Source organism: Trachemys scripta, chromosome 2 (assembly GCF_013100865.1).
Source record: "Trachemys scripta elegans isolate TJP31775 chromosome 2, CAS_Tse_1.0, whole genome shotgun sequence".
In the NCBI taxonomy this organism is placed as follows: domain Eukaryota; kingdom Metazoa; phylum Chordata; order Testudines; family Emydidae; genus Trachemys; species Trachemys scripta.
The window spans coordinates 151,067,780-151,086,501 of NC_048299.1; the positions used below are offsets into that span (position 1 = coordinate 151,067,780).

At 43.9% G+C, this 18,722-nt stretch overlaps 1 protein-coding gene across 1 annotated transcript in view; it reads left to right on the forward strand.

The window, feature by feature from the left end:
- Positions 1-993: 993 nt before the first annotated feature.
- BIN3 (bridging integrator 3) overlaps positions 994-18,722 on the forward strand; it is a 59,694-nt gene continuing 41,965 nt past the window's right edge. Inside the window, exon 1 of the mRNA XM_034761873.1 lies at positions 994-1,069. Within this exon, the coding sequence (XP_034617764.1) occupies positions 1,062-1,069 (8 nt within the window). The 5' untranslated portion in view covers positions 994-1,061. The remainder of the gene's footprint in view (positions 1,070-18,722) is intronic.

Below are 18,722 nucleotides of genomic sequence, written 5' to 3' on the forward strand. Positions count from 1 at the left end.
TTACTTGTTAACCTTTTTTGTGTTGTACCAGCTCTCTGGCAACCTGGAATGACTACACCAAGACTCAATATTAAACGGAAGAACTGGAAGCCTTACTCAATCCGCCCAACCTGGCTGGATGCCTACACTGAAATGACTAAGCCAGAGTCGCTAACCTGTCCCAGCATGTACTGGGCCTTGTGTAAATGCTGGGATGGCTTCCTCAGGGGCTGTGTCTAATAATAAATAAATCACGCTTAAAATGAGAAGCTAGCTTCAAAGTTGTCCGCGGAGAGACAAGTCTTTCCATCCATTGGAGCAACACCTCTTTATCCCACTGCCATAGACATACGTAACTGCTGCAACGCAGCCCCCAGTAGCACATCCACTGTGCAACAACAGAGGTAGATTTTTGGACGAGGCAAGTTGGGCAAATTCTGTCTCCTAGGAAAAGCGCTGTGGAATGCGCACACTGCAAATAGGCCCGGGCCCATAAGCTGTCCACTTTGTGAAAGCCATTCAGCTGCATGGGTGTCAATTTATCTGCCTCGGAAGGCTCCCAGGGCTAAGCTGCAGCTATTGCTGGGAGCTGAGTTTGAAGTTCTAGGCTGTTCCCCAAAGCCAGGCCCTGGAGTGGCTCAGAGAACGGCTGCTGGGGGTCATTGCAATGTGCTGGGCTGGAGCACGTCCCAGAGAGCTGGTGATGGCAGAACCGGGGAGTGATTGCTGCAGCCTCGCAGGGCAGCCGCATGCCAGCCTTGCTTTGTAAAACTGTGGCGCAGCCTCTCACCAGCTCAGCCCAGCCCAGTGATGTCATGACACTGGACAGTGATATCACAGCACCAAAGCACGGCTCCACATCGTGCCATCACAATACTGCACTGTGACATCACGACAAAGCGTGTGACGGCGTGGCTCAGCCGGGGCCTGGGCTGTCTGGGAGGCAGCATGCTAACGTCCAGCTGGCCCCGCCCCCGACGGTGCGTGACGTCACGCCGTCTAGCGTCCCGCTTACCTCACTTCCGGAAGGGCGGGGCTAAAGAACAAGCGCTTCCGGGAGAAAGCCGGGGCCGGAGGGGACCATGAGCTGGTGAGTGAAGCAGGGGGAGACGCTGGGGGCTGGTCCTGCTCCTCCGGCCCTGGCTCTTGGCCTTTCTCTGCCGTCAGCCCCGGCCGGCCGCTCCGTCCCGGGTCTCCCCGTCTCCTCCGCGCTGGGCCTCCGCGGCCCCCTCCCCCGCCCGAGACACCCGGGGCTCCCCGTTCGCCCAGCCCAGCCCCTTCCCCCCACTCCCCGTTCGCCCGGGCCCTCCTCCCGCCTCTGTCCCGGGTCCCTGGGCCTTCTCCCGCCCCCCCCCCCCCAGCCCTTGCATCCGTTACTGACCTGATATCCGCATCCCTCTCGTGTCCTCCCCAGCTCCCGCACCACCCTCCTGTCTCCCTTGTAGCAAAGTGCTGTTGTCAGGTTTGTTACTGGGGGGGGGCGGGAAGCCACCTCGCTTACTGACCTGTGTGACCCAGTGTACGTGGGGTTGTTAACGTGAAAACGTGGCCCCTTGTTTACTTCTCGCCATTGGCGTTTGTTACTCCCTTTGGAGAGTGAAAGTGGGCTGGTTAGTTTCACTTTCTTTTAGTCCCTTTCACTCTCAGGACCCTTCGCCCCCCCTTACAGCACCAGGTTCCTGTAGAAAGGGCCCGGGTCTGAGAGTCAAACAGCCTGAGCTGAGTTCCTAGTTCTGCTGCTCTCAGCTCTGCTGTGAGAGTTGCTTCCCTTCTGCACGTTAATTTCCCCCTATACAATATGGGGCTGATATTTGGCTCCCCTTTGTGAAGCAGCTCTTGGTCTGTGGCTGAGAAGCATGTTTTATGGTCTGATCCAAAGCATATGGAAGTCAGTTAAAAGGCACCTATAGACTTCAAATGGTTTTGGATCTGGTTCCAAATTCTTATTTATTTATATACTTGCCTAACAATGTCTGTAATATAAACACAGCAGAGGAAGATTTACAGCAAAACAAAACCTTTTTGCTAATTTTTTTAAATGCCTGAAACAGTCATTAATAGGTTTTATAAAACCTACATTGGGTTCAGAACTAGCCAAAGTCACTTTAGCTTGTATCTTGCCTCTCATATGGATTTCAGTATGTTTGTGATACAGACATTATTTGCACCTCATAATATCGCTATTAAAATTGTAACAGTGTAGACTGGGGGATGGGCTTTTGTATGTACTCTCCCGTGTGTTCTAGCAATGCTGTCCAGTTTCCTCATGGGAAGGCTTCCTGCCTTTGTAACAGGCCTGGCAGCATACCTCATCTTAGCTTGGGAATGTTAAGTATTGTTATTTATGAATGTTTGTGTGTTAAAGTAAATGTGTGTTGGATACTTCACAGAACAACTTGGAAGATACGGTCTCTGACCCAAAGAATTTGTAGTTACTAAGAAGCCCCAAGCAGGATCAGGCCACTGTTGTGCTGTACAGAGGCATGTATAGATATGTTTCCAGCCCCGAAGAGCTAAGGCCCCAGTCACTGACTTCAGTGGCACTACTAATGTGTAACGTTAACCACGTGTAAATGTTTGTGGGTTTGAGGCCTAATTTTTGATGGGACAGTAGCAAACAAGGGAGGGGATGGAATGAGTAAGGACCAGAGTACAGCAATGTGCATATATGCATAGGACATCCTGCCCAAAAATGAGATTGATTTTCTCAAAAGTAGCATAATACTTGCTTAACATCGTATTGCTTACCCAGACACACCTTTCCCTACCTTCCTGGTTTCCCCCCTCTTAATCATTTCTCCCTTCTCTCTGACTGAATCCTCCTCCTTACCTACCCTCCTTGCCGATTGCAAATATGATTATAAAATAAATGTACACTTTTGCTTTGTCTGTTCTTCTGTTATTATTGAAAATGGATCTGTGATCAGATACTTGAAACACTAATGCAGCCTTTCACACTCATGGTTTCAAATGACTAAGCTTTATTTGCAATAAATTAAAATAACTGATGATTCTCTTTTCAAGATTATTGGTATTTATCCATCTTAGGCATTTCTAATGTTTATTGTAATGTCCAATAATCATTTGATCAAGACATTTAGACCAAACATTGTCACGTACACATATCATCAGTATACTTGCATACATGCTTTAATTACTCAGCTATCCAGAATTCCAAATATAAGTTACTTGTCCGGCTACAAAACTTGATTTCTTGCTTTGTAACAGATCAATGTGCAGCATTTCTGAGTAGATTCTCCTAACCTCCATTTCCCCACATAAAGTTTTGCTTAGAAACCCTTGTTGGGTTTTGTATTTATTCTTGCTCACCGATTCCTGCTCAAATGGTCTCAGTTTACAAGTCAAATGTTTGATTTTTTTCCTAGCTGCTGGCACCGCAAATTCAAGTTGAGAGTTGAAAAATCCAGCAGTGTTCTCTCTGCCTCCTACTGTCACCATAAGTAATAAAGATTCTAGGATCAGAAGTTTGCTGACAACTTTGTTGTAAGATACTCCAGTTCGCTCTGCTGTCTCTGTTGGCTCTTCAAGGATAACAGCAGAAACTTTTCTGTATCCGTAAAGTCAGCAGATCTGCCTTGAAGACAAACAGGGCATGGATACATTGAATAAAAAGTTCTAGTTGAACAGAATCATCTTCCTGATTATACTCCCCTACTGTTTAAAGAAAGGAATATGTACTTTATAGTCCAGGTAGCCTAATCAGTGTATTTTTAGTCCTGACTCATGCATCACTTTATTGTGGTAAATTATACATAGAAACACCCATTGCTGCACTTAGATTTTAAAGTAATCAATTCATTTCACTCTCTCTATCAATCTTACTATTCTCTTAAATTGCACAGAATCACTCCACCCGAGCTTTCAGTGACACCGCTGCATCATCTGTGTTCTATGCTATAAATGGCTGCATCCTAAAACCAAACATTTATAAATCTGCCTAAAGTTAAGGGGACCGTGTCACGTTAAAAGTAATATTACTTAAAATGCCCTTAACTCTTTCACTTCTGATTGTTAAAAATGGAAGGAGAGTAAAAACCTATTGTATTTTTTTATCCATTTATGCACTTTTACTTTTTTAGTTCTGTTCAGCCTGGGCAATGAAAATAGATAGTTTCACTTTGAGGTTCTCATGCATTCACACAATGATGGGATGCTTGGTTTGTAAACATTGTAGAAGGACCCTTAACTTCAAACAAAAATAACTTTAGTTGGAGCTTTAAAAAAGTTCCTCTGTGTGTGTGTGTGTGTTCAAGTCAGATTTGCTAAAAGCTCTGTACAAGACTCCTAAAACATTGTTATGGGACAGATCACATCCACAGTTCCTCTTGTGTGTGTTGGTCATTTAATTAAAAATATTTTTACTGCCCTAAGCAATTTTTCAATCCTGTTAATTATGTAGAGCCAAAATAGTAAGAGAGAGAGAGAATTTAGCTTGATTCTGAGATCCCAGATTGAGTTTGTAGGGCTGGCCAATAGACAAATAAGCTTTAGTCTTTGTCTGTAAACGTGCTTTTAAATGTGGCTATGGTCAGAAAAATAACTGTGAAAATAGCACCTTGCTCAGCAGATTTACTCCCTGTATATTGAGAATCAGTTTTTGCTATATTTTACACCTGTTAGCACTGCAGAGCTAATAAAACCGGATGGCTCAGGTATCATAAGTATCGTCATTAATGAAGTTCCCAGTACAGAGCTAAATGCTGCCAAATTACAACTTTACAATTCCTTTGAAGACAATCTGACAGCACAGGTGTAACTGAGGGGAAAATTTGGCATGCAGACTGTATTGGTGGTGAGGAATGAGCCGGAAAGAATCCAGCTTGACCCTCAGATCCCTGGTGAGTCTGCATAGTTGATGGTTAGAAAAGAAATATTCGAACCAAGCCAGTCCAGTTTGATCAGAAATAACTGAGACAGTAAACAGAATTTTATCATGCCATTTGTGAATTCCCTTTTCAGAGCATAACTGCATGTTAAGCTCCTGTCTACACTAAGGATTTGCCTTCACTACAAAGTTAACATGAGTTGTAACCAGGGATCCTAGAAATCCATTTGCCACGGAAAAATGCAGACTTTGTGTTCTTAGAGAGAATCTTTAGTTTTGACATTTTGTGAGGAAAATAAAACCAAATACAGTTGAACCCCGATTATCCAATCTAATTAGGACTGGGCCAGCTCGGATAATCAAAAATTCAGATAATCAGGGGAATGGGCAGGGCTTGGGATGTTAGCCCCAGGCGGGGGTGCTCGGGCTGTCAGCTTAAAAATGGTAAATATATCAATAAAACATTGTGTTCAACTAACACCTATATCTATTGTGGCTAGGGAAACTAAAGTTCAGTGTTTCCTTTAAATAGCAAAAAAAAAAAAGTGGATTTTTATGTTTTTTTAATCAGAGGATTTTGTTTTTTTTATCAGAAAACTAGGATCCCTGGTTATAACTCAGGTCATGTTCACACCCAAAAACACTTAGATTCATAGATTCTAGGACTGGAAGGGACCTCGAGAGGTCATCGAGTCCAGTCCCCTGCCCGCATGGCAGGACCAAATACTGTCTAGACCATCCCTGATAGACATTTATCTAACCTACTCTTAAATATCTCCAGAGACGGAGATTCCACAACCTCCCTAGGCAATTTGTTCCAGTGTTTAACCACTCTGACAGTTAGGAACTTTTTCCTAATGTCCAACCTAGACCTCCCTTGCTGCAGTTTAAACCCATTGTTTCTGGTTCTATCCTTAGAGGCTAAGGTGAACAAGTTCTCTCCCTCCTCCTTATGACACCCTTTTAGATACCTGAAAACTGCTATCATGTCCCCTCTCAGTCTTCTCTTTTCCAAACTGGTGCACTTACACTTCAGCATAAGCCCAAGGTTCGAACTTAGGCTCAAGCCTAACCTCCCTTCCATCTTTACCTAAATCATTCTAACCCAGGGTCCCAGGACCCCACAAGGGTGAAGGGTCCAAGCCTGAGTCAAACTGGGAGTCTGGGACCCAGGGTTCAAGCCCTATTGCTTTGCAATGTAGATGCAGCCCCACTGGACCCAGGCTCTGGGAGTCAGCCAAAAGTATCCCACATTCCCATGGGCTGGCTTTCTTGGTCCTTTGAACAGTCAAGTTTAGTGGACAATCAGGTTTTCCCAAAACTGCACAACAAAGAGCTAGAGCAGTCACATGACGGGAGGGCACTAGGAGATCTGGGATATGGTTGATTGCACTCAGGTCTGCGTACTGCAGTGTAGATGCTGGAACCCCGGTTTGGGGACCAGGTTAGAAAATTCCTAACGTAGGACTGACAATCAGTGTAGACGCTCAAACCCTGGGTTCTCTAACCCAGGGTCTGCTGACTCATGTTCCACTAGCCCTGGGCTTATGTTGCAGTGTAGACTTACTCCTAGACTGAGCACAATGATGCTTTTCACTTGAGTTCACTGGCCTGTCAGGTGGTACAAGTAGGCTAAAGTTCAGATTAGCACAAGTCATCAGCTGTTAACATGCCCACTCGTGTAGTGTGGACTCAGGCTAGAGCCACTCTAGTGCCGTTGGTCCTTTCCCACAACTCCATTCCTGTGCCCAGAAAGGACAGATGAGGTCTCCCATAATTCCCTGAGAAGGAATTCCTGCAGCAGCTCAGCTTACTGCAGTTTGGAACCAGGGGATATGCCCCCAGAAATCCTAGCACCATACACAAGTGAGAGCAGCATCAGTGTGGACACAGCAGCATGAGGATTATTGTGTGGTGTGGCCTCTTTCACCCGAACGAGGGTAACTCAACAGGAGTCACTTGCGCTAACACTGCAGTGAAGACATACTCTCAGGATGGAGCCATCTGGGAAAGCCGTGGTAGAGCATAGCTTAAACATGGTTCCTTCTGAGCCACTTGATTGGGAGCCACATATGACTTGTGTTTTAACACGATTTTTAACAACTGCTCCATTAATGAATATGAGGCCCTCAGTAAGCTTTAGCAGAGAATCAGAGAATTCAGAAATGCTGTGTACCTCTGGGGAGCTGCTTTATTTCAGGAACATTAGCCTGCAATAGCTGACATACATTATATGTGGCTTGCACTGGAAGATGAATTTGTCATCTTTTGCTGGGGTAGGAATGAGGGGTCACCGTCAAGGGTGGGGTTACTCAACTGAAATCTGTGATTCCCCTTTCTTCTTCCACAACAGATCAACGTCAGTCTTTGCGCGTGTTGTGGCCCCATTTCCACATGAATGTGAGAGACCTGAACTCTGAGGTCTGTATAAAACAGACAATCGCTCTCAGTTCGGTTGTCAATGGCTGGCAGGCCATGCCAACTGTAATAGTCGCTAATTCATGCAGATATGGCCAATGTGAAGTCGTGCTGCCGCTTATTGAATGAATTGTGTCATTCACTTAGGTCTGGAATTCAGTACGTCTTCGGAGGGGAAAGGGTCTTACTGACGTGCAGCCTCTGATGTAGGAAGATTCCTGAGGTCACATTTGGACCATTTAGGCTGCGGTGACTGTGAACAAGCAAGGCAGTAACAAATTCTTCTGTAGAACAGCATGCATATCAGAGGGGGCCTATTGTCTAGGGGATTGTGCCCTGCTTCCCAAATGTCAGTGTAAAAAATGTCTAACGTTTATATCACTTTGCTTGCTGGGAGTTCTGCAAAAAGAGAGGATGAGCCTTGTTCCAAACATTCAAGACTGAGAGTTTTCTTTGTTTAGCTGATATATCACTATTTGTTTAGTTTGAGCGTGCTGCCTCTCTCCAACAATGGCCCTCATCAGATGCATGTCTGCAGCTTGGGACATAATGTTTTGAAGTTTAGTGGGAAGCTTACCCTAGTGATTAGAGAAAGGGACTGAGTCATAGAAAGTCAGGGTTGGAAGAGACCTCAGAAGGTCATTTAGTCCAACCAGACAGATTTTTTTACCCCAGTTCCCTAAATGGCCCCCTCAAGGATTGAACTCACAACCCTGGTTTAGGAGGCTTGTGCTCAAACCACTGAGCTATCCCTCTCCCCCTACTCTACAAAGTTTTATTCCTGGCTTTACCACTGTGCTTTGAGGAAGGTGGCCTAGTCTTTCTTCCTCAATTTCCCCGTCTGTAAAATGGAGATAATAGTTGCCTCGCATAGGTGTTGCGAGGCTTAATTAATGTTTATAAAACACACTGGGATCCTTGGGATCAAAGGTGCTATTGCTATAAAGAGCCTATTTGTAACAAGGGGATGGATGTAACTCAAGTTCTGCGTTATTAATTCTTTGTCTTTCCTTAGCACTTTACAAACGCTGTCAGACTAAGCTGCCCGGCCCCATAAGGAAAGTCAGTGTTGTTATTCCTATTTTACAAACAGGGCCGGCTCCAGGGTTTTGGCCGCCCCAAGCAGCCAAACAAAAACAAAACAAAAAAAAAAGCCGCGATCGCGATCTGCGGTGGCAATTCAGCGGGAGGTCCTTCGCTCCGAGCAGGAGTGAGGGACCATCCGCCGAATTGCCGCTGAACAGCTGGACGTGCCGCCCCTCTCCGAAGTGGCCGCCCCAAGCACCTGCTTGGTAAGCTGGTGCCTGGAACCGGCCCTGTTTACAAATGGGGAAATTGAGACCCAGAGAGGATGTGACTTGCCAGAGGCCTTATGACTAATCTGTGACAGAAGCAGGAATCAAACTCAGATCTCCTGACTTCCACACCTGGGATATGACTAGATGATGTTTTTTCTACCATGTTTTAGGGCCAACTTTAATTAGAGCAGAATTAGGCTTATTTGGGGATGGATATTTTATGTAGGTAGATGAGATTATTTTTTTTTAATCTTGATCCTTCTGTGACCCACACTGGCATCATTAAGATTTTGTGTCTTGCTTGGATTATAGTCTCCTAAATGAGCTGCCCCAGAGACTGTGTTGAGAAGTTGTAGCTTGGTTGCTGGTGCTGTCAGGAATTGTGCCACTGCTTAGCCATTTGGAGTGAGTATTTGTGGTGTAGCAGGTATTTAGTGACTCTGTCACCGCAGCATTCATAGGCAGTTTAGCACTTTTTCTGCAGGTTTATGGGTTAGGAATGGGGGACTGCAAGTTGCTTAGTGTGGCTAGGTGGCAACACACTTTGAGACCAGGAGGTCTCCGCTCAAGTTCCAAACCAGGATCTGGATTTCCTCTCCTGTGCTGATATTTCAGGGTCATACTAGAGAGGGGGCTGTATGGCTAGAGGTATTGTCCTTCAGATGATATATTAAAGTGAGCTCTACTCCTGTGGCTGTCACAGGTGAAATTTAAAGATCCCAGGTCACTTTTGGGGGAAGGGTAGAAAATACAGTACTGATCTTCTGACCTCCATTCTCTAAAAGCAAATGTGAGTGACTTTGGCTGTATTGGGGCCATTACTGAACCAGTGGTTTCTGTGTTTTCCTCTTCAGTTACAATTCAAGCATCTATTTATAATCTAAAGGGTACCTGTAGTTATGGAAGAAACTACTTAAAACCTAGTTCTGTTGTATCTCAAAAGCAGGTTTTCAAGCTACACTTCACCTCTTCCAGTAGTTTTCCAGTTCCAGCATACTAACTAGACTAAGCACCTAGTATTAATTTAAAGTTAGGAGATGAATTGTATAGTCCTGTGACGTTTAACTCCCCAAACCCTTACCAGGTTTTGATCTAACAAGACTTCCACGTTAATCCATTTCCAAATGATTTCGGTGTGTAAAGTCTGATGTTTAGCTCAGGTCGTGCAATAAAGCGCAGCTTTCTAGATCACTGAACCCCATCTACTCCATAGGTACTGGGAGGAAGTATATTTGGGAACAGGTGGGAAATGACAGGCATGTTCAAGTTCCAACATAAATGTTTATTTTGTATTAACATTATTAATATTACAGTCACGTCCTGAGTCCTGATCAATATCACGACCCCATCTTCCTAGGTGCTGTGCAAACACATACAAAGAGACAGTCCCTGCCCCAAAGAGCTTTATTTCTAGCTTCCTATAGTCAAGGGATGCTGCAGTTACAGTTAAGAAGGTACTTTTTAGACTAAGCCTCCATTTTCAATGGGTTATAACTGTTAACTGGCCTACCTTCCCCACAAAATACCTCGTAGGCTGACAGTTTTTAAACTTGGTCTCATCCCGGAATTCTTGTTTGTCACCTTTTTGGAGTGAACTTACTTCTGTATGGAATTCAAGGGAATGTAGTGCAGGCCTGACAGCTCTGGAGAATGCAGCCTTCTGTCTCTGCAAGAGAAGCGCTGTTACCTCTGCACTAGAAAGCCCGTGTCTAGGGATGAGAGGGGAGCTGATTCTCCTTGCCCCATGCACTGAGGGCTTTTCTGCCAAATGCCACTTTTCATGATGGAATTTAAACAGAATTTCTTTATAATGATAGCAGGCTAGCACCTGTTTGATCAATTAGTTCTGGAGAGAAGCAAACAAGGGTATTTCCTCAAGCCCAGATCATGGTCTCATGGATGTATATGGCAGAACTCCCAGTGAAACCAGCATTTGGCCCTTAGTATCTGATAAAATTTGATCCAAAAAAGCTCTTAGATCTCAAAGTGGTGAGCAAAGTATAAATAGCTACATAGATAATTACTTCCTACATATACCTAGATACTTGATTTTATAGCACAGATGGTCACATGTACTACAGAAGTACTCACGTTTAAACACTATAGTGAAATGTAGTTGTTACCTGTGTTATAATGTAGCTCCTGATCCTGCAAACTAATCTGTGTGACTTGAACCCCTGAGCCATTGGCGTCTGTGGAGGTCCACACAGGCTCAGGGGGTCCCCTCCATGTGGACCAGCTTGTAGGATCAGAGCCATAATTTTTTCTTACCTGTGTGTACAGAAAAAAATATGCGAGCACCCCCTTTTAACGCTAACATGGTTATCACATGATTTGGTGGTGGGCTTCCATGCAGGCAACTAAAAAACAATCTTATAACACAGTTAAACCACAACCATCTTTCACAACCACGCTTAAAATGGTTATTTTTGTAGCATAGTCAGGGCCTAAAACAGCCTTGCAAAATTCTGTTCACCCACGCACCTGGCGTGAGTAATTCTCTTTTGATGGGTGAGTAAAATATCATTAGTTTTTTCATTATCATCTTGGAACGGGTGGGAGAATAACTTCTGACATTGTTATTGCATTTGTTTAGTACTGACACTGGACTTGGCTCTGCAGAGGACACAAGGGATAAAGACAGTCCCTGCCCCAAAGAGCTTACAGTCTATGGGCTTAGTACTACACCGTTGAACTCAGGGGAAGCAGATTTGGAACAAAAAGGACTAAATACTAAAGGATTATAGTTTGAGGCTGGTCTAAATCAACATAAACTGTGTGGATACATTATGCGTTTTTTCTTTGCTGTAGGGCAGGGGTCGGCAACCTTTCAGAAGTGGTGTGCCGAGTCTTCATTTATTCACTCTAATTTAAGGTTTCGCGTGCCAATAATACATTTGAATGTTTTTAGAAGGTCTCTTTCTATAAGTCTGTAATATATAACTAAACTATTGTTGTATGTAAAGTAAATAAGGTTTTTAAAATGTTTAAGAAGCTTCGTTTAAAATTAAATTAAAATGTAGAGCCCCCTGGACCGGTGACCAGGACCTGGGCAGTGTGAGTGCCACTGAAAATCAGCTCCTGTGCCGCCTTCGGCACGCGTGCCATAGGTTGCCTACCCCTGCTATAGGGCTCACGCTGAGACCAGTTTTGTTGATGCCCTATAGCTTTGTCAGGGCGGACTGAAACCCAGGGCTACTAAGTCTGTATATTTTTCAGTTGATTTCAGAGGTGTCCAGTACTCTTAGCCAAATTCTGTGCTGCTGCATGCCCCAGGCAATCCCACTGACCTCCCAATGGAGCTTCACGGGCAGAAGTCAACACAGAATTTGGCGCAGTATCTCTCTTAACATAAGCTGTTTGTGATCCATTTGAATAATTTTTTCCTTTCGCATTAGTGTTCTGTTTGGAGTGGTTGCTATGAGTTCTTATAAAGAAGGGGGAGTGGGGTGGGACGGTGCATGCGGTTTCCATGGACACCGTGTAGTACAGCAAGACATCCAGAGTGATGTGATATATTAATTCCAACTGTGTCTTGTGTTCATGCATCTCTCACCTGTGAGGGCTGGGGCTGGAATTCCCCCCTGCTCCTTGGACACTTGCTGGTGCATTGTATAAGGTCATAGCGTTTTTTTTTTAAGGCCGGGACAGTCTCGGACTCCTTATTCAGCTATCTGAGACTTGGAGGTTCGGTGGTTGTATAAGTTTTTCACTAAGGCATTGTACAGCACCAAGCACACTGTCAGCATGCAGTGAATAATTTCTCTTACACCCTGATCCTATGAGGTGTTGCCCACTTCTTGCAAGGACACATCTATAGTAGCAGAATTATTACCCATATTTCATCAGCTGCCTAAGGTTGCTAGTGTAGACAGGGCCCAGGCATTTTTATTATCATGTCATGAAAAGCTGCACGGAACCGCATTGAATCATACTGTGAGAGAAGCACCTACCCCCTTTTACACTAATGCTTCCACTGTTGCGACAAACATAGTAGCTGCCCCACTGCTGGCAGCTGCCGGAGCTTTGCTAATGTAGACAAGGTCCCAGATGGTGTGTGTAGGGAATGGGAATTGAGGGTTTTCAGCACTTCGCTGAGAAAGTTCCTGTCACCTAATTAAGGTGAACTTAATGCAGCGTTTGTTTTTTAGATGAAAAAGCAAAATTTTCCTTGGAAAGCAGACGCTTTTCATGAAAAAATTTGTTGAGTTGGAAATGGGTTTCAACAGAAATTTTTCAGTGAGCCCTCCTAGTCTGACCCCTTATAGTTATTAGAGAGGCTGTGACACTTTCTGCAGGAGTCTGAGTGTTAACCCTGAGGTCCTGACCATGTACATTGTCGGTAAATACATTCTGCCCCCTCCAACTTTCCCTCCACTTTCAGTTGCATACAGCTTTTTCCTTACTTCCTGTCCTAAACCATCATTGGAGATTGCTGTGACTGTTGAACAGCAGCTGTTCATATCCCCAGAAGCAGTTGCATTTCAGTGGTGGTTGAAAATATTCATGTGTTTTCCCTATTTACCTGAGAGAGGTCATAGGAAGCCTGATTAGTGTTTTGTGGTCCTCAAGTGGAAGGCGTTATCATGTGTTTTGTTGCAGTCTAGGCTTATTTCCCCCATTTAAATTCCTGAGGTTGATAGCCCTCCTCCATTTTTTCTGGCCTATGCCTGATTAGGGAGCAAGAGTGGGCAAGGTTTGTCAGGAAATTGAGTGTTTTGCTGGGGGGAGGGAACGTTATTATACAGGAGAATAGGTAAAACCACAGCTGCAGCCCTAGATTAGGAATTACATGGTCTGATCCAGTTGGACGATTCCTCTGCATCTTACTTTCAGAGGGGACTACAGAAAGTGCCCTGCAAATCTCATTGGGCTGTATTCCTCATTGCCTGGTGGGTTTATCTGCGACGCTCCTGTGCATGTGGAGGAGAATTAGCGCATGTTTACACGTACAGCGCTGCAGTGGCGCAGCTGCATCAAAACACATCTGGTGAAGACGCTCTGTGCCAACAGGAGAGCGCTCTCCTGTCAGCATAACAAAACCACCTCTGCAAGTGGCAGAAGCTATGTTGGTGGGAGAAGCTGTCCCGCCGACATAGCACTGTCCACACCGGTGCTTATGTCGGTGTAATTTATGTCACTCAGGGGGGTGATTTATTCACATCCCTGAGCAACATAAGTTCTGCCGACATAAGCTGTAGAGTAGACACAGCCTTAGACCCTTTGGTGTGTGGCTCTGAGCTTGTACATGGAGAGGTATAAATTTTATTAGAGAATATTTGAAAAATAAACAATACAGAAAATTTGAGGCGTCAGTTATTGGTCATTGGGGGTAACATAGAGAGTATAGGGGGGATGTTAGTGTTTTGGGGTTGGGGGAAATTTCAGTGAAAATTAGCCACAGCTTCTCCCTCCCTTCCCCACCTTCCCCTCCCAGAGGTTCCTCAACTTCCCTGATGGGATGCTTTCAGGATTCTCTCCATCCACCTACACTTTTTTCTTACTTTAAGCCCCCCAACCGCTCTCTTCACCCTCCTCCATTGAGGAAGACTAGGTGGAGCCTCCCTTCTGATATCGGTGTTCCCAAACGAGCCAGAGAGGCTGCCGTTGAATGACTCACAGCGTCCCGATGGGAGCTGTGTGCGCTGCCTTCACCGCATTCCCCCTGCCAGCCTGGAGAGTGAGGCCAGGAATCTTCATGGCATTATTGTTACTGTGGCTCGCCGAGGTAAATGGCTGTATCTGACCAGAGAGCTCTTCAGAGTGGGAAAACTCCGATTCTGACTCAGCGTGCCCACACTGTTTATGAACATGATTTCAAGGGATTTCACACCCCAAACACAACCCCAGCTTTCTCTCGCTCCGCAGAAATAATAGAACCAAAACACACACAAGTCCAGGTTTCTCCTCTAGGTTATGTGGAAACGTGCTCAGGTTTCTAGGGTAGCATTTGCGGCTCTGGCACACCAGGAGGAGGCTCCGTAACACATAGTAAAAGATCTGGAACCGTATGTCAATCTGATCTATTTCTGATATGCTCATCACTGTGGTATCCAGGCAGGCTAATAATACCTGGACTCTTCATCTTACAACACACTCTGACAGCTGCTAATTTGTGCATCCCACTATATCAGGTAATAATATTATCCCCATTTTACGGATGGGGAAACTGAGGCACGGAGCAGTGAAATGGCTGGCCCAAGGCATCACGGCAATAGACTGTCCGAACTGGGATTAGAACCCAGGAGGAGTTATTGGCTCTCGGGCTCGTGCTCAGATTGTTGGAGCACATCTCTCTCTCTCTCTCTCTCTGCTGCCAGCAGCTTCTTTCAACTGCATTTCAAAGCTGCGGGTGTGTCAATTTATTTTAAAATCTCAGCTAAGATCAGTGGTTCTGATCTTCTTACTACTTCATTGCTTTATTCTTTCTGTTCTTCTTTCTTGTGTTGCTTTTTCACTGAGCCATATTAAACCAGGAAAATTGTCTCAAAATATAAAATAGCTTTTTTTTTTTTTTTTAAATAAAAAAATAGACATTATGTGAACCGGGTTTTTTAAAAAGGTTTTTACTGAGACAGACATAATTAGCCAACTGGCATCATGATGCTAATAGAGATACTTGCTGTTTCAAAGTATATTTGTAGCTTTGTTGAACATCCTGTTGACTTTCTTTTGCTATGAAAGAAAATAGTCTTTGTTTCTTCCTCTGTACACAGAACTTTTTGGATGTGAAAATCCTTTCCTTCCCAACTGAGATGGAGTTGAAATATCCTGTAGCTCACATCCCGCACTGCCCTTCATTGCATAAATGTAATGTAATGAGTAGTTTAAAGAAAAGTGAGCCATCTGAAACAGGATGGGCTGATCCCATTATCCATTAATTGACCTGAGCTTCTTGTTTTATTCTAGTTCGGCTCGAGAAGAAACGCAAGCGCTAAAGCAGACTATGTCAGTTCAGGTTAAAGGTAGGAGGAAGGAGTGATACAATTTAAGCTCAACCAGGCTACTCAGGTGCTGTAGAAGACCTGAAATACTCCCTCGGTCTGAGCCCGGATTCCTCCATCCCCTTCCATCCTGCAATTAGTTGTTACATAAACTACCAGTTGCCTGCACCCTCAGCTGCTGGTCTTTGTTGGTTTAGAACACTAGGATCCAAGCCTAGTATGAGTTGTGATTTAATCTGGTCAGTTTCCAGTATCCCTGTTTTACTAGAGTTTACTTAGTTTTGTCATGCTCTTTAATGAAGACTGACAGTCGGTTTTTCCCCATGCTTCACACTTTCCAGAGCGGCTGCCTTTTCTTAGGAAGCCCCCATACTTCATGAGATTGCAAAGCTGTATTGGGTAGAGAAGTCTGATTAAGTAAATGGTGAAAGGTCATGTTTTAGTAAGACAAGGTGGGCAAGACAATGTCTGTTGTTGGACCAACTTCTGTTGGTGGAAGGTACAAGCTTTCGAGCTACGCTGAGCTCTTCTTCAGCTTTGGGGAAAGGAAATCAAAATTTTGCACCTTCTACCTACTGAAGTTGGTTCAATAAAATATATTACCTAACTAGGGTTGCCAGCCCTCCAGGATTGTCCTGGAGTCTCCAAGGATTAAAGATGAATATTTAATTACAGATAATGTCATGTGATGAATCTCCAGGAATTCGTCCAACCAAAGTTGGCAACCCTATACCTAACTCACCTTGTCTCATATCCTGGGATCAGCACAGCTCCAAAACCACTGCAAACAAATGTTTAGAGACTCACACAACTATACCTATCTTCACTGCTTCTCTTTGCGTTTTCCAGCCGGCCACTCTGTCTATTGCAGATTAATTTGCTGGAGGCATCTCTGTTTGAATGGTCCTCTTTGGCTGGTGGTGTTTCAGAGCCTCTGTAAGGGGCCTGTATTTAAATTCTGTGTTCATTTCTGTGTTAACTAAGATTAATCATTAGCAACAGAGAAACAATTATCCCTAATCGTGCACAGTGTTAACTGTTCTTTGGCTGGGACTGTAAACTTTCTGGGGCTGGGACAATGTCTCTCTCTCTCTCTTCTGTAATACACCGTGCAATTCATGGTGCAACATGAATACTAAATAATGCATTCAAATGGGGTGCTGTTGGTGGAATTTCCCCCACCTCCTCTTATCGGTACAACATCACTCACCATAATATCTCTATTTAATGCCACATCTCTACTCGTGGATTTGAAGTGCTTAGGGCAGGGACTGGGAATAAGGATTCCTGAGTTCTATTCCTGTCTGCCATTGACTCACTTTGTGACCTTTGGTAAATCACTTAATTTCTCTGTGCATCAGTTTCCTCCATCTGTAAAATGGAGATAAAGATTCAGTGTTTGTAAGCACTCGGAGATCCTCTGTTGTAACGTCATGTAGAAGGGCAAAGTATTTAAAGGTGCGTTTGTTAGCTGATTACTTCAGCATGGTGTCAGTGATGCGTGGGACCTCAGGGTGCCACTCTAGTAGCTGCATGTTGTATATTTCACAGGAGATCAAATGGTTAAGCTTTGATTTATACATGCTTTCTTCACTTACTGCCAGCAATCTCCATCTTCCCGTGTTATGTTTCTATAGGAACTCCCGGCAATGCCTGCTGCAAGATATTATCAACCAGTCTCAGGCTGGGCACAGCAGGTCCAAATTCAGCAACGGTGTTGCATCTGTTTACACCGGGAGCTGTATTTGGTCCTAGTTTTCTTCTTCTCCATCCCACTGCTCCCCCCTCAGTTCCCCAGTTTTGTTCCTGGCCTCTACCTGAGGGCAGTTACTGATGCAGATTTCACTGTCACAAATAACTAGCTCTAATGATAGATAGCACCTGGTTATACTGACTTCAATTAGTATGACCAGTGCCTAGAGGGTAATAAGAGAGTCACCCCATTTTTATTGACTTTTTGCCCATGTAGAAAAAAGAAAAATCTTTAATTTCCTATTCCTTCCAGTAAGGCACCACAACCAGTTATTGACTGTTTCATTATATGCTAGACGATTGTTTGTTTATAGAAGAAGTGTGATTCATGGTTGCTGTGACTGCCAGTGGAACTGGAAGGGGTTAACAGCCTAAAATTACATCAGCCATGCTGGAGAACAATAAACAGGAAGTACTCCAGAAATTAAATTTAAACATTTGTGACTAATGTTGACTTTTACTCCATGGTCAGTTCAGGAGGTATGGATTGCAGTCTAGGTTTATTACTGGTTGCTAATTATACCATTGGTTTGACTATGATTGGCTGAAATGAAGCAAAGAGGGAATTGGGTCATTGGATGATCTTGTTTTTGCTGTCATTCCCATATTAAGTGTTGTCTCATATGGTGTGGTGTTTGTGGAGTGGTGCTTGCAGAGAGAAGTCTCTAACTGGTAGTTTAATCCTAAAAGTTAGTTGTTGTATATAAGAGATTTTACAAAACCGATAGGGTAATAACAATGTTTTCACCGTTAAAAATAATCATTGGAAATCAGCATAGTTTGAATTAAAACTTTCCTCAACAACCCTTCAACCTGTAAGTGAAACTGATTAGAGACATTTGTGAAACTGACTAGCCATTTTCACTCTGCAATACTGACAAAAATTAACTGGTTAAGAGATTAAATAATATAAACTAAATTAGATTTTTAAAATCAATTTTAGTAAAAAATGTGACAATTTATTACTGTTTGCACAGGACCATTAGGGGACTTCTGCACCTTCTGTTTTGCATGTGGTACAGAACATTGTTTGAGACAGGATACCATTCCTGGATAAGGCTATTCCTTTTTAAAAAATATGTAACTGAATTCTCCCCATAGCTACATCAGCATAATATGCTGTAAACTGGGTTTAGTATAAACTGGGAACATTATGGACCATGAATTTTAACCAGACAACATAAATTAGTCTAATACATTAAAAGCAATGGCTGAATTATTGTGTTTTTATTACTTTGGTTATCAAGTGGGGAAAGAAACTTAATTATTTTAATTGCTTTATGACTATGACCACAACAATCTGACTGAGCCAAAAATGGATACATCGTGAGCACTCTTCACCTTCCAACTAGCTTATGGGGGATGGGGGGAATAGCTCATCCAGATTGTACTCACAACCATATTAAGGTTTTTAAGAATGAAGGCTGTTCAGCTGGCAGGTGAGCCATCGCTGCAGCTGTTGAAAGAAAAATCCTTTGAAGCAGC